The sequence below is a fragment of the Pezoporus occidentalis genome, unplaced genomic scaffold, assembly GCF_034315485.1.
Source record: "Pezoporus occidentalis ecotype Australia unplaced genomic scaffold, CSIRO_AGI_Poc_V1 ctg168, whole genome shotgun sequence".
NCBI classification, from domain to species: Eukaryota; Metazoa; Chordata; class Aves; order Psittaciformes; family Psittacidae; genus Pezoporus; species Pezoporus occidentalis.
In genome coordinates this window covers 1,141,198-1,156,002 of record NW_026913510.1, presented here as the reverse complement: position 1 = coordinate 1,156,002, position 14,805 = coordinate 1,141,198, and the positions used below count along the sequence as shown (strand labels likewise).

At 38.9% G+C, this 14,805-nt stretch overlaps 1 protein-coding gene and 1 long non-coding RNA gene across 2 annotated transcripts in view; both read right to left on the bottom strand.

Moving 5' to 3' along the window:
* Positions 1 to 14,805, bottom strand: part of LOC134161009 (uncharacterized) — a 379,533-nt gene that overhangs the window by 10,893 nt on the left and 353,835 nt on the right. The window lies entirely within an intron of this gene.
* UVSSA (UV stimulated scaffold protein A) overlaps positions 1 to 14,805 on the bottom strand; it is a 53,337-nt gene that overhangs the window by 10,077 nt on the left and 28,455 nt on the right. The window contains exons 8-11 of the mRNA XM_062613497.1: positions 7,707 to 7,884; positions 6,334 to 6,486; positions 1,161 to 1,344; positions 135 to 246 (exon numbers count right to left, since the gene is read on the bottom strand). Coding sequence (XP_062469481.1) covers positions 135 to 246; positions 1,161 to 1,344; positions 6,334 to 6,486; positions 7,707 to 7,884 — 627 coding nt within the window. The remainder of the gene's footprint in view (positions 1 to 134; positions 247 to 1,160; positions 1,345 to 6,333; positions 6,487 to 7,706; positions 7,885 to 14,805) is intronic.

Sequence of the window (14,805 nt, the reverse complement as noted above, 5' to 3'; positions counted from 1 at the left end):
TATTGTATATAATATATACACAAACATATAGACAATAAGGATATGAAGCTTCCATTTACAGCTTATCTCCTACCTCTGGCTTAGTATTTTTTGGTTTGTTTTTTTTTTTTTTAAGATGTTATGCAGACACAAACCTGGCTGAGCTGCTTGCTTCTCAAACCACATCTTTTCTTCTCTGGCTCTGTCCTCAGCATTTATGGGAATCCCAGATTCATCCCGAGGAATTATCTTTCCATGGAAAGGACACTTCAGAAAGAAAGGGAGAAAAAAAAAATACCAGCTCCTGAATGGAAAGAATATGCTTACATGTTATACAACATAGTTTAAAGTCAGACTCTGGAATCAAGCAACAAAACCCTCTACTTGATTCTCATTCCCCCTTAGAAAGCATGAAGATCCCATACACACCATGTGATTTAATATATTCATGATCTCAAAGAAATAAGCTCTTTGTGATATGAATATCCAATTTCAAGCAGTTAGGCAGCACATCCTGTCAAGTCACAAGGGCACCAATGCTGCATCATATATTGTTGCTTATGCAATATCCCCATCGTGTAACTATCCCATTTAAAGTATTTTAGTGCATTCAGATCCTTCAATCTCAGATAACAGAGGAAGAACAGGGATATTAGAACAAAGTACTTAAGCAAAGTATTTCTGCTCATAGGGCTCATAATTTAAGGTTGCATAGGATTTAGCTTTCATAAAACCTAATTTGCCCCTCAAACACCCAAGTTTCTAAATACAGTTAATACCAAATGCGCCTTTAAATGAGAAGAACTTTTCAGCAACTGTCTCTGCTTTACTGACAGGTAAATGTCCTCATATATAATATGTAAAAATAAAGTATAAATAAAAATTCCCCAAATATTTGAAAGTTCCTTAAATGTTCACAGCTTCCTTACCACAAGGATTCTTCCCATACGAAACACATATAAATAGTAAATTTAGAATCATAGAATGGTTTGGGTTGGAAAAGACCTTACGATCATCTAACTCCAATCCCCTGGCCATAGGCAGGGAAATTTCTACAGATACAATTTTCTTCTACTGCCTCAAGCTATATTTGCAATGTGAAATCAACATTCATGGACATGTTTTAATGAGATCTTCTCCATATAGCACATATCCTGGAAGTTAGGTAACTTAGTGCCCACCTTAATCCGATCTTGTCTTTCACACAGCCTTCCATCAGGCATCCGTGCTCGACATTTATGTTTCACTGGTTCAAACTTGCCAGCAAATGTGATATATCTAGTTTTTAACATTTCACTTATTTCTTTATTTTCCACCTCTTCCTCTACTTCACTGGGTGCCCAAAATCGATGCTCAGAAGCAAATCTGGGGAAACAACGAATGACAATTATTCACAAAGTTGTAAGAAAGCACATAAAGATGCTGGTATCATCCTGCGGTGAACTTACATGTAAAAGGAAAGGAAGCTTTACCAGTCAGTTGGATAAACCCAGGAATCTAACATTCTTTCTTATGACTCCTATATTATGAAGATGTTTTTCAAATATCACAAAAGCCTGTCTAGTATTGATTTCTTGTCTAACCTACCAACCTATTACGAGGCTTAGCTGTGGCTCATGATCTGACATTCAGCGTCAGTTATCTGATACCCAGTTCCAGTGAATAACTTTGTAATTCTGTAATTAAGATTCTTCATAACAAAATACTTCTGTGATCAAACACAGAAGACAGATTAGGGAGGAAACAGTTTGATCTTAACTTCTCCTGGTAACTGTATTCCTGTAGCAGCAGAGAAGCAGGAGCTGAAATCAGTGTTGCAATATGCCGAGACCAAGGATGAGAGCAAACAAGCAGCTGAACCTTATAAACATTCATTATTCCGGGTTTTCTTATACAGTGTCCATAAGTCTGAGAAACTTACAGGTGTTCCTCTAGGAAATTAAACTAATCCATTGGAAATCTATTTTAAAATTAGATTTCTTTATTTACACAGGTAAATTACATAGGCGAATGGACGATTAGTACCATGACAGTGGATGTGGGAGTGGGAGAGAAGGGGAGCAAGAACCCTTGAGTGATGGAGTATTTTCAAATCTTCTTAATACTAGTCATATAATTTCATTTTAGCCACACTAGGATGCCAATAATGAAAACAGGCAACCCCAGAGAGTGATTACCTGACATTTTAGATGCCAGTCTTAGGATGCAATTCACTGTCCCTCTGATGTTTCTTTCTGCTAATCATGAAAACAAATTAGGGTGACCAGCTTAAGCTTAGATATCTAACTTTGAGACATCTAAACAACAACAATCCCATCCCAAATCTAAGGGAAAATAAGGTCAAGAGTTAAAAATACAGCTAAACTAAGAGAAAAAAATAAAATTCCAGCCTGCATGTGGATATCCCGAGATGACACGTCTTGAGAAGGATATCCTTTAATTCATAAAAGATACTTTACAATCACTTTCTTCCACATAGCTTTTCCACCCAATCCATCTCAGACTTATATGAGAGGAGGAAATTCTTTCCTGTTAGGGTGGTGAGGCACTGGAACAGGTTGCCCAGGGAGGCTGTGAATGCTCCATCCCTGGCGGTGCTTAAGACCAGGTTGGACGAGGCCTTGGGTGATATGATTTAGAGTGAGGTGTCCCTGCCCATGGCAGGGGGGCTGGAACTAGATGATCTTAAGGTCCTTTCCAACCCTAACTATTCTATGATTTCCTCTACCCATATCCAATTCCTCTCACTCATTAATATCTTTGGATACCATCCCTACCTCTGAGACTTCGCCTTCTGTCACAGCCATGCACACATGAACACTGGCTTCACTAATCACAATCTCAATTCCACGAAGCACATAAGCTAATACTTAAAGTGTTACTTTAGTGGGCCTGAAGAGTTTTGATGAATTTTATCTAAGCAAGTTTTCAGCAGCTGATAAGGGAAAAAAAAAAGGTAGAGGAAATGATTTGACCTTTACAACCTACAACATATACAACTGCTGGCTTTACTGGAATAGTTGACCATTTAAAACTATGTAAAGAGATTAGGAGTAGGTTAAAAGAGGGATCAAGCAATTTTGAAGCCATTCTAGGGTTTGCCAAATCTTCAGGAAAATGTTCAGCAAGTCAAGTCCTTGTTGAAGAGATTCATGTTATCCAATAATGCCTTCCTAGAATAGATCTTGTTAGTGCTAGAAGAATTTTAACCTGCTATAAAGTACAAATAGCTTCCTTCTGGTAAATCAGGTGATAAAGGCAAAAGAGATAGAGGCTACTTTAACATTAAGCTTTATAATGTGTTTCCATACTTTTTTTTGTTTAAAATAAAATGTTTTCAATTCTGCAAACTACAGCCTAAACAAAAAAGCTCTAAGAATCTTTATAATACACCAACATGACTTTAGTCAGATGTTTGAATGGTGAAGTATTTTAGCTTCAGGAATTATGTGGCATGAGTGTACAACAGACAGGACTACAAGAATTAAATAGGTTTCTTATTTGTTTAGTTTGAAAACAATTCTGAAAACAACACTGACCGCTGGCTCTGTGTTACTAACCTTACAAACACATTGAGGGGAAAGCATTGCTAAGAAGACACCACACAGGATTTCTACGTGCAAGGTAGCCTTACAGAATCCCTTTGTAAAATTCTGGTGTCCTTTGGTGGTCTGAACTCTGCTCCCCCTCTAAATTATCAAATTACAATTATATGAGAATGAAGCAGCATTTAACAGTCATGCATGCCAATCTTCCCAATTAAGAAAAAGACCTATTTTACATCTTCCTCTCCAAATCTGCATCCTACAAATCCCAAGAAAATCAAGATTAATGTTTTACTCTATATGTCATCAACCACTATTTGGGAAGTGGACTTAAAATAGCCTGATTTCTACACAGATATTCATATATATTGTTTACTACAAGCATAGAACTTACTTTCTCCCAGCATGACTTACAAGCACGTGAGAAAAGAACAAAGCAGTGTGAATTCCCTAAGCGTTCTGCTTTCCTGCTGTTGCAATGTAAGCAACATTGTAAAAAGGCAGAACATGAAAACTTTCAAAACAATGCATGTGACAAGTGAAACCTTTTTGTAAGAGAAATCAGAAGGAAAACAGATAATCAACAGATCATCACCCCACTCACACTCATAGAAATGAGTGTTACTGATCTAGACAAGTAACAGAAGTTTTAATGGAAATTACACAGTTATATATTAGGAGGAATAAAAGACAAGTAGTGGTTAACTGAAATCTAAGACTAAGTTCCTGGAGAAACGCTGCACTCCTTCAACAAATCTGTATCAACTTCATTCCTAAGCTGCTTGGAAGGTTATATCAAAAACTTGAATAATGTAAATGTATGATGCATTTAGGAGGAAGAGTTAAATGAGCTAATTCAAATATCCTAGTCACAGCATTAAGAACTGCTGCACCAGCTAGTTTACTTATGATCCTAATTTAATTCAAGGAGGAGGGCAGATGTGTTTGGAAGGTCCATGCTATCCAAAACAGTCAGTTAGGCTGGCATAGTCTCTACACAGTACAACACTGGTATACACTCTCTTCCCCCCTAAAAAAAGTACTACTAGAGCTTTATACACTCATTTTAACAGTCCTTAAACTAACTTAGTGAGTTCTGTGAGTGAAGGCAAAAGTAGGGAAAAGGGTTTGGTACAAGGTTTTTGTAAAGCCCACAGTTACCTTCTAGGGAAGGCGATAGTTCACCATTTGCCAGCTAAACAAAGCTTTAGAAAATCATCTTCCTGGTAGCTGCATTCTATTAAAATCTAAATTTATTGTGAATGCTGCAATTAAGTCCATGTACTGTTAAATAGGTGAAAGAGAAAGACTCTTCCACTTCAGATTTTAAAAATTCAAATTCCATACACATTCTATATGTGTTGTCTGGTTTTTAGGTTTGATTTTTTCCCCTAGGCATCTTCTAGAGATGGTATGTGTGCATACAGAAAACTTAAAGGATTTGGCCAATGACTTGCTTAATTTCACAATAAATATATTTTATACCCGGGGTCAATGGTATTGTGTGTGCAGAGTTACTTAAATTATCTTTAGTTAGATTGGCATATCTGTAGTTATAGACTAGGAGGTTCAGAAGTGTGCCCTCTATTTTATTGGAAAGCATAAAAATAAAACAGTACAGCACAAGGCAGACAGGCAGTGAAATATGCTTCTGATTTCACTTATGACTTGAATAACTCATTTGCAATGTAAAATAAAGCCTTACTACCTTTTTGGCATTATCACAGACAAATGCTTCTTAGAGCCCTGCTGAAAATCTTAACCATTTTATAAGCTTTGAAGAGCTTACACCCCATGAGACAAAACCCAAAGCTTGGACCGACTGTACTAAAACACTAATATTTTGCTGGCTTTCAGTAATTTAAAAGATAGTCTGTGTTTTATGCAATCAGGTCCAGCAGCAAGGCTTTTCTCTTGCTCCTTTCAGCAAACACTGTGATTATAGACTGGGATTTTTTTTTTGTAAGAAACTAAGGTAAAGTAATACTGCTGAGAATATAAGAGTTTGATTTGCAACCCAGCCAAGTCAATGATTTTTGCCTTATTCAAGCCAGGTATAGTACACACTGATATTAATGTTCTAGCAGACGTAATGGTATTTATACATAGAGGAAGGATTTTGTATCTCAACTTTCATATAAAAATACCAGTGCTGAAAAAGGACTTAAAAACCTGATCGCTAGAAACAAGTTCTGATGTATACCTAACACCTCTTCTCCCAAGCATTGCTAAAGCTTTCCCTAAATCAGCAGTGCTTCAAGTCTAAGAAGCAAAACCTTCCCAGACAAGAATGGAAAGTGAGAGATCCAAATTCACATCCTGTAACTACCACCTATTTCTTGTGTGACTGAACAAGCATATCAATTTCTTCAGTTACCACTCTAAAGGCAGGAAAAATACCCCTGACACCTCCTCAGCCTTTCTCCTACCTTGCCTGCTATTTATTTAGCCTGTAAAGTCTCCATCAGAAGGAATGCCTATCCTGCACTAGCACAGCACTTTGCATAATGAGGTACCAGTTTAAATTGGAGTAAGTGATGCCATGCTGCAGATAACAGACCAACATGAAAAGAGAAGGGGGGGAAAGAAGTGCTTTGAAGCATCAAAGGATATTTAATTAGTATCACATCTTCTCAAAACAAATATCATTTAAAGGTAGAATTTCTGACTTTGTTTACGGATCCTACAACACAAGTGAAAGGAGAAAAGTAATTATCAAAAGAAATGGGAGTCACCCCACGGCATGACCTCTGATTACAAATAAATCTATATATTTGTTTAATTTGTCTTAAAAGAAGAAGAGCATTACTTGAGAATCTTCCCAGCACTTGGCTGATCCTGTCCCCAGTAGTGAAGATCTAATCCAAAAGGCATGAGGGGAGCTTTAGCCCTTTCTTCTTCTAGTTTTCTTCTCTTACTGTCAGGCTCTTCGAAGCCTGCTGGCTCAGTATTTGCAGAGTCACTGGAGAAAATTGATGAAAAGTCAATAGAGAACAGGAACGACCACAACAACTTTTCCTGTTTGCATTAGATTTTCACACCAACACTAATACTATCTTAGATCTAGGACTACAATTGCTTTTACAGAGTTATTCTGTGTTGTCTCTTTTTTTAAGGAAAAAAGGATACAAACTACAACTCCACACACGCTACATACAGCACATTGCACCATGAAGCTTAACTGCACATTCAGCGAGAGCCAGCTAACAGATATTATACCATGGGTGCAGAGACCTAATAGAGACAGTAATGGATCATGCATGCTGTACACCTAACAGATGCCTCCGTAAACTCATGCCCATGTTTGTATGTCATGAGTTTGGGAGTCACACTGATTGCAAAGTCTTTTCTTTTGTTGTCATAATTCCATCTGTCAGGTTTATAATACTTACTGTACAATACCACTACAGAATTCATTAGTCCTCAGAGTACTACTGTGGAGACCTTGGGTAGTCACTGACAAAGCTTCAAATAGTCTGGTTCACCTTACTGAAACATTACATTTTTAAAGTTTAAAAGTCATAATGTACACCTGAATACTCCAAACCCTGGACTTCTAATGAAGCAAACCCCTTTAGCTTGATTACATTCCAGTCTGTCAGGTTTTGGAGGCCAGTGCAGAAATACCTTTTCAGGAACACACCACTAAGTAGATTACTCCAGGCTTATCCCCAAATCACAGATAAATGCTAGACAAGGCTGGAGTTACACCAAGCTTTGAACAGGATTGACAACAAATACATCTTTGGAATCAGTGTAACACATTTCCAGGCAGCACTGACAGCATAAGTCACTAGGAACCAAGAGATGGCTGAAAATACTTTCCAATGTATTATTAAGATATTTCAGTTTAGTTGCAAACCAAAAATTACCTCAATAAATGGGGATTTTTTGTTTGCTTGTTTGGAGAGAAGAGAACACTTTAAATTTTCATAGATGTCACACACACCAAATAAAACCTAAATCAAGTGCATAGTAAATGATTCCTTAAGATCCTGGTGTAATCACTAACAACATCCCAAATATTAAGCAGTGAATGTGTATTTAAGTAACAAATTGTAATGAAATCAAAAGCAAGACATCTTTAACAGCTTGCCTAGTTCATGAGTGCTTTTCTGTGTGCTTCTGTGAGTGATAAATACAAGAGCAAGAGGTTTCTACAAGAATCAAAACAAAGATAACCTGGCATGTGAAGGTGGTAACTTTGGCAGTTTGTCTCTGATAAGTTTCAGTGTGGCAGCTGCACAGGTTGGATCAAGTTCATCTTCATTCCCCTTCAGCTGGGTGCGGGAACTCAGTGGAGCTGGTCCTGTTGATGTCGTCCCCACCAGGGCTTTTGGAGGTGACTGGGGTTCTAGCCCTGCAAAACAACTTGATGTTTAGAGGTAATTCACTCCTCCCAGCTTCAACACTTCACAGTGGGACCAACAGGATGCTGACTACACATTTACTGCTTTCAGCTTGCATTAGACATCAATACCATTCACAGGGAGATACCTCTGCCTATGCATTTTTTTCTATTTTGGAATAGAAACACACTGAGTATCTAACTGCAGCAAACCAACTTTTAAATTTGTATGACATGGTGTGACAACAAAGAATGACGTTACTTCACCTCAGAAGGATTTTAACAATACATGTTTGCTTTAACTGCAATACTGCTTTTAAGTTGCTAGTGTCACTTCCTGGTATGTCATTTCTGCACTCAAGGTTATACCAAGGTAAAATAGAAGAAAGGAACTCTTGGCACTACTGTTAAACACCTAGAGTCCCAAAAGACATCTAAGAGCAGCAAAAAGCAAGAGGGAAGGTATACATCAATATCCTCCTGTGTGCTAAGATCAGTTCTTTGTGGTTTCTCTGCCAAAGTCCTGCTAAAACACTACAGAGGCCACTTCTGGCTGGATCACTGCAACACATGATGGACAATGTCACCTAGCACAGCTGGTGGGGAAGCACACCCAGTGAAACAACAGTGTGTATGAGGCACATCCCTGTTACTTGATCATTCTCAGCTACTATATTGACCCTTCAGAGCCCAGAAAATAAAATAGCTGTGTTTTTTTATCTTCCTGATTTCTTAAGAGGCAACACCACAGAGAATAGTTGAGTTTGGATTTCTAAACATCTGCAAATTATATGTATCTAAGTAGGTCTGCAGAATTAGCTAGAGAACGTTCTTTCCAGATACTAAACCACACAATTTGCTAAGATAATGTATTTAAATGCTGGCAGAAGCCACCAATATATCCACAGAATACACCCAAGAGATAGTAAGTGTCTGAGCTACACCTGAGGAGCAAACCCACTGCAAGGCAGTGCCAGGCACTGATGTCCAGCACCAGCAGCTCAGTAATGGGGCAACTTTAATTACTTTATATGGCCAGATTAGACAGTCAGCATGGACTGTAATGATGCAATTAGACCGGCTGAGCAGTTAGACAGCACATGCCTCTACGCACTGAGCTAGAGAAGCAACTCTATTAGCTGGCAGTAGTAACAAGAACTGTTCAGCCAATGACACCTAAAAATGGAAAGATGTGATCCCTCACACTAATGGAATAGACTGCATGTGCCCCTTTAGAAAGCCTTTTTATAAAGAACTGACTGAAATGCAAGACCCCATCCCTCAAAAAAACACCCCTAAATTAACACAAAGTCACAGTTTCACAAAACTAAACTTTTCAGCAAATTATCACAACCTTCGCATGAAAGCAACCAGTTTACCTAACACATTTTAGCCATTATTTAGTTGTGACTTTTAGTCTCTTGCCTACTTCTAGCCAGCCCTGAAGCTATGCCCTGAAGTATTCTTGCTTTGCTAATTTGTTTGCCTGTCATTACATGTATCACAAGATGTCAACTAGAAAAGGAACAGCTAAGGTGGCATTCCTATAAGTGGGAAATTAGAGGACCTGTAGTGACAAGTAGCTTTAATACACAAAACATTTTCATTTCAGAGAGAACCATATTTTTCACAAAGTTAGAGCAACTTGCCCTGACCACTTTTTCCATCTTACAAGGCCTTCCAGCAATTCATCCTGACCTTGATTTATTTGCACTGCTCACTCCCTGTAACCTATGGGATGCAACCATACAAATGGTATTACCTGACTTCAGTTACAGTTCAAGAAGGTTGCTGACCTTTTAGATCACCCTGTAGGTACATATGGGTCTACATTTTTTAAGTACCCAGGATCAGCTGAGTCCTCTACCTCTCTCTAGTAGGGCATATCCCATTGTCAGAGCAATCCCAGGCACAGCTACAGGTTGGGCAAAGAAGAGATTCAGAGCAGCCCTGCGGAGAAGGACTTGGAGGTGTTGGTTGATGAGAAATGAACATGAACCGGCTTCAGTGTGCGCTTGCAGCCCAGAAAGCCAACCATATCCTGGGCTGCATCAAAAGGAGTGGGACCAGCAGGTCGAAGGAGGTGATCCTGCCCCTCTACTCTGCTCTTGTGAGACCTCACCTGGAGCATTGTGTGCAGTTCTGGTGTCCTCAACATAAAAAGGACATGGAACTGTTGGAACAAGTCCAGAGGAGGCCACGAGGATGATCAGGGGACTGGAGCACCTCCTGTATGAAGACAGGCTGAGGATGTTGGGGCTGTTCAGCCTGGAGAAGAGAAGGCTGTGTGGAGACCTCAGAGCAGCCTTCCGGTATCTGAAGGGGGCCTATAAGGATGCTGGAGAGGGAATCTTTGCTAGGGACTGTGGTAACAGGACAAGGGGTAATGGGTTAAAACTTAAACAGGGGAAGTTTAGATTGGATATAAGGAAGAAATTCTTTACTGTGAGGGTGGTGCGGCACTGGAACGGGTTGCCCAGGGAAGTTGTCCTGGCTGTCCTGGAAAGACTTCAAGTAGCCAACTGTCCACACGCTCACAGGCAGCAAACACTGCAGACTGGACAAAGAGACATTCTCCACAGTCTGAAGGCAGTGTCAAACCCCACTCTCTGAAAAACACTCCAAAACCAAAGCCCGCATTCCTAAAGCAGTGTATCTTGAAAGACACAATTGCTTGAGCTGTCCAATGCTACCTGGGAACTGAAGTTAGCACAGAATCATAGAATCAACTAGGTTGGAAAAGACCTCTAAGATCACCAAGTCCAACCATTATCCCAGGACTGCCAAGACCACCACTAAACCATTAACACTGAGGCCTCGTCTACACAGTTTTTGAATGCTTCCATGCATGGACTGTGATGTGAAGAAGGATCACCCCTTTCTAATTTTTATGTCCTCAGACTGGAGGTTAGAACCTGCCTGCTAGCTGTAGACAGACATGGGCTACCTTGTTGCTGGCTGGTGATGCTGCTACTCCCTTACACAGTCGTGCCCGCATCACATACTTTAATGGAAGGGCTGAACATGCCACATTCACCTTGTTATCTAACTTCTTCCCAAAGTCAACAAGGTTTTAAAGAACATTGTTAAAGAAAATCATTTACAGGACTAATCTGTGCCTAATTTCTAACCCTTAGAAAAGGGTCTCAAAAAAGTGAAACAGAATCAATCCAAAAGATTCTGTGATAGCCACACTTTAGAATCATCAAGACTTAGAAAAGCAAACTTCATTTTATGACAGAAACAGTTTGAACAGGCCCTTTGGCACGAACAATGCTAGCTGAGACAAATATGTGATAGACTACCTGTAATGTAGAATCGCTTAAGACTTTATTTAGCATTTTAAATTGCCATTTGTCTCTCTATTTAACAAGGACAAGAATACCTTTCTAAACAGCACTGTTTAAAGCAACTGTTTTGAGAACACTTGCATGTGTACTCTTTACAACCCATCTTGAAGTCAGAAGGTATCAGGTATGTGTCTCTCACAACACCTCTTCCTCTTCAGAGAGAATACGTGCATGTGCATTACAAGTTCTCAGCAAAACCCTATTTTTTCCTATGATGTTTATGGAAAGCCTGACTGCTTGTTCACTACAGTAGTTTTGTTTGGAGTGGGGGAAGGAGGGGAACAGCAGAGACAAGCAGTCAGCAACACAGAGGAAAGGCAAGAGAGATAAAACGGACAATGTGACATTTAGCTAGATAAAATCGCATCCTGAAGATCAATACAGGAATTCTTAAGAGTTACAAGAACAAAATATTTTCCCATTGATTTCTTATTTCAAGCCATTAACAGAAAAATGGCTAAAGGTAGATACACTACAGCATCAGTAACTGCACCTCTACTGTGGATCTTTCTCAATAATATTTGCTTATAAAATTGGTTTTCACTAACAGGATAAAGACAAGAGTGACTGTGCAGATTGCCCCAGCTCAATGGTATCCAAAGTCAGGGTAGGTTTTTTGTTTTAAGACACAGATGGGATTAAGTGCAGTTGCAAAAGTAAAATCCTTCTTAAGAATTCTGGTGTTCTGTGTGCTTTATTTAACACAGGTACAGTACCTGGGTTCAACTGTTCCAATTGCGGCTTTCAGAAAGAATCATAAAGATGTTCAAATCCCCTTTTTCTGTTTAAATTGACCAAATGGCACCTATTTGCCTGAAGTAATAAAGTAGACTGTGTTCCCAAGATCAATCGATAGAAGGAAAGAGAGAGGCTGGGGTTTCAGCTGAAGTTAGGCTGCTGAATGCTGACATTATTGATTTTAGCTAGTTCAGCTGGCCTTCTAATTAAAATGTAAATTTGAGAAAGAGATTATGTCCTGACAGAAATGGTGGGATTAGGGGGAGATAAAAGCCCCTCTCAGTGAAAATTCAGGGAAAGAGCAAGCCCAGGTTTCCTCAGCTGTGTGGATTTAAACGAAATCTACCCACTTCAGATTCACTAAAGTTTAATTGAAAACATGGAGCTAGAACACAAACAAGTATTACAGATTTCAACTTTCCTGGAAAAAATGAAACAAAAAAAGTCTATTTCCCATTTGTTGAATCTTAGTCAAGCCAAATGTATGTGGTTTGTATTAGTGCAGACACTCTCCAAGGCTGTCAGGGAAATCCAGCAGTTCACGACAGTATTTCCCCACTTACCCTCTACTGTGCTCACAGTGGAAAAAAATACCCTGCATGTTTTTTACTCAGGAAGCACAATAAGATTTAGTGCTAAGTGAACAGAACTTAGAATCACAGAATGGTTTGGGTTGGAAAGGACCTTAAAATCATGCAGTGCCAACCCTCTTCCCATGGGCAGGGACACCTCACACTAATTCGTGTCACCCAAAGGCTCTGTCCAACCTGGCCTTGAATACTGCCAGGGATGGAGCACTTACCACTTCTTTGGGCAACCTGTGCCAGTGTCTCACCACCCTTACAGTAAAGAACTTCTTCCTTATATCTAACCTGAACTTCCCCTGTTTAAGTTTAAACCCAGTACTCCTTGTTCTATCACTACAGTCCCTGATGAAGAGTCCCTCTCAGGCATCCAACTTTGCAAAGCTTCCTTCATACGGACTTGCAGGCCAGAGGGTTCAACTCAACATCTGAGGCATTGCTTTCAAACAGCTTCAGTGCCTCAGCATCAGCTCTGCTATCTCTCTCCAAGCACAAAGTTGTGTGTGAGCAAAATTAACATAGGTGATCATACAGCAGGAAGCATTCACCATGCCTGAAGGTTCTGCTGCTCATAAGGGATGAGATTTGAATTGTATGTCATCCCTGACAGATACCTGATCTTTATGAAGCCATTACAAATTAAAGGAATAGTCACTTGTGGGGTTCTTGTTTGTTGTTTGTTCTTGGTGGGCTTCGTTTGTTCTTGTTTTAATTGGGATCAAGTTTCATCTATATCTACCAAAAAAAATTAGGCTCTTTTCTTGTTAGTATCCCTTCATCTACACAGAATGAGGAGAGAAAAACCCCAAACTGTTAGGAATAAAATCTTAAAAGTATTCATGCAGGGATAACACTGATAAAAATTCTTACTTTTATTGTAGTACAAAACTTCATCTTTAATTTTAGATAGACACAGTTTTTTATCTTACCCTTGACCCCACAAAACTAACTGCTCTCTGCAGATGCTAAGGGAGAATGCTGAAATGCCAGAGGTGGCTTTAGTAAATATTCTCACAGTACACACAAGCTGTGTGTTCACACAAAGCAACTTCTCACATGGACAACTGCACATATTAATATTTGTTTAAATTCCACAACTTTGTAAAACTAGTCTTGACAACTTGGTCTTTTATAACCAGAGGTTTTAAACAACAAAAAAAGATGCCTCCAGTGCCTTTGAATGTAGTTATGCTCACCTACATTTATCTGAACTTTTAGAATTCTACTTTGGAAATTCAAATTAAAGAAGGAGGATAATTATGTTAGCTAACTAGAAGAGTTCATTAACATTACCAAAGAAGTGATAAATACTCAATCCCTGGCAGTGTTCAAGGCCAGGTTAGACAGAGGCTTGGGCGACATGGTCTAGTGTGAAGTGTCCCTGCCCCATGGCAGGGGGGTTGGAACTAGATGATATTAAGGTCCTTTCCAACCTAAACCATTCTACGATTCTATGATTACATTAATACTTTGTTTGGCTTACTCAAATATCAGAATAGGTTATTATTATTTTGTATTACAGAATATGTCATAATATTAACTCTTATTAATCAACCCTATTTATTGTTGTTTTACAATCATAGTAAAGCATCAGAATAAATCAAAGCAGCAGAGTTTAGATTAAAACCTTTCTACACCTTCAACCCTGATCTTTTCAACTTCTTGCTTATTATTTGGCAGTCCATGGCCGTTCATAGTGCCTGTGAGGTACACAACCATCACAAACTATGCAGAGGTATATCAACATCATGTGCAGTCACTATAAATTTCTAAGAACTTTAGTAGGAATCAAATACATCCCATGTCCTGTCAGATTTTCTGGGAACCTTAATTACATAGAAGGAAGTCACCTGAGAGTGAGAAAGGTTTGCAGCTGATTAGATATGCCTGCAGTCAATACTTGTGCATGGATGCAGAAGCATTTTATTGGAAACGCTAATCATATTCTTTTCTGAATGTCAAATTCATAATGATGATTCTATTATATTTCACATTTCCAAGGTAGTTTTAACTGTTGTGTTCCCTGCATGTCTTGATAGATGCCAGTTATGAGAATAAAACTTTTAGAAACAATATGCATGGAAGCCTGCTGCTTAGCTACAGATTAGAGTATATCTAGTCAATACAAACAAGTGCACTTCTCTGAATAAATGCTGCACAAGAAATGACTTTTACTTCAGATCTGAAAATTCAATTGTGCATTATTCTATGCAGTGTTTTATTGTTATTTCTAATACAGGCTTCAGAGGAAATGCAAGAGC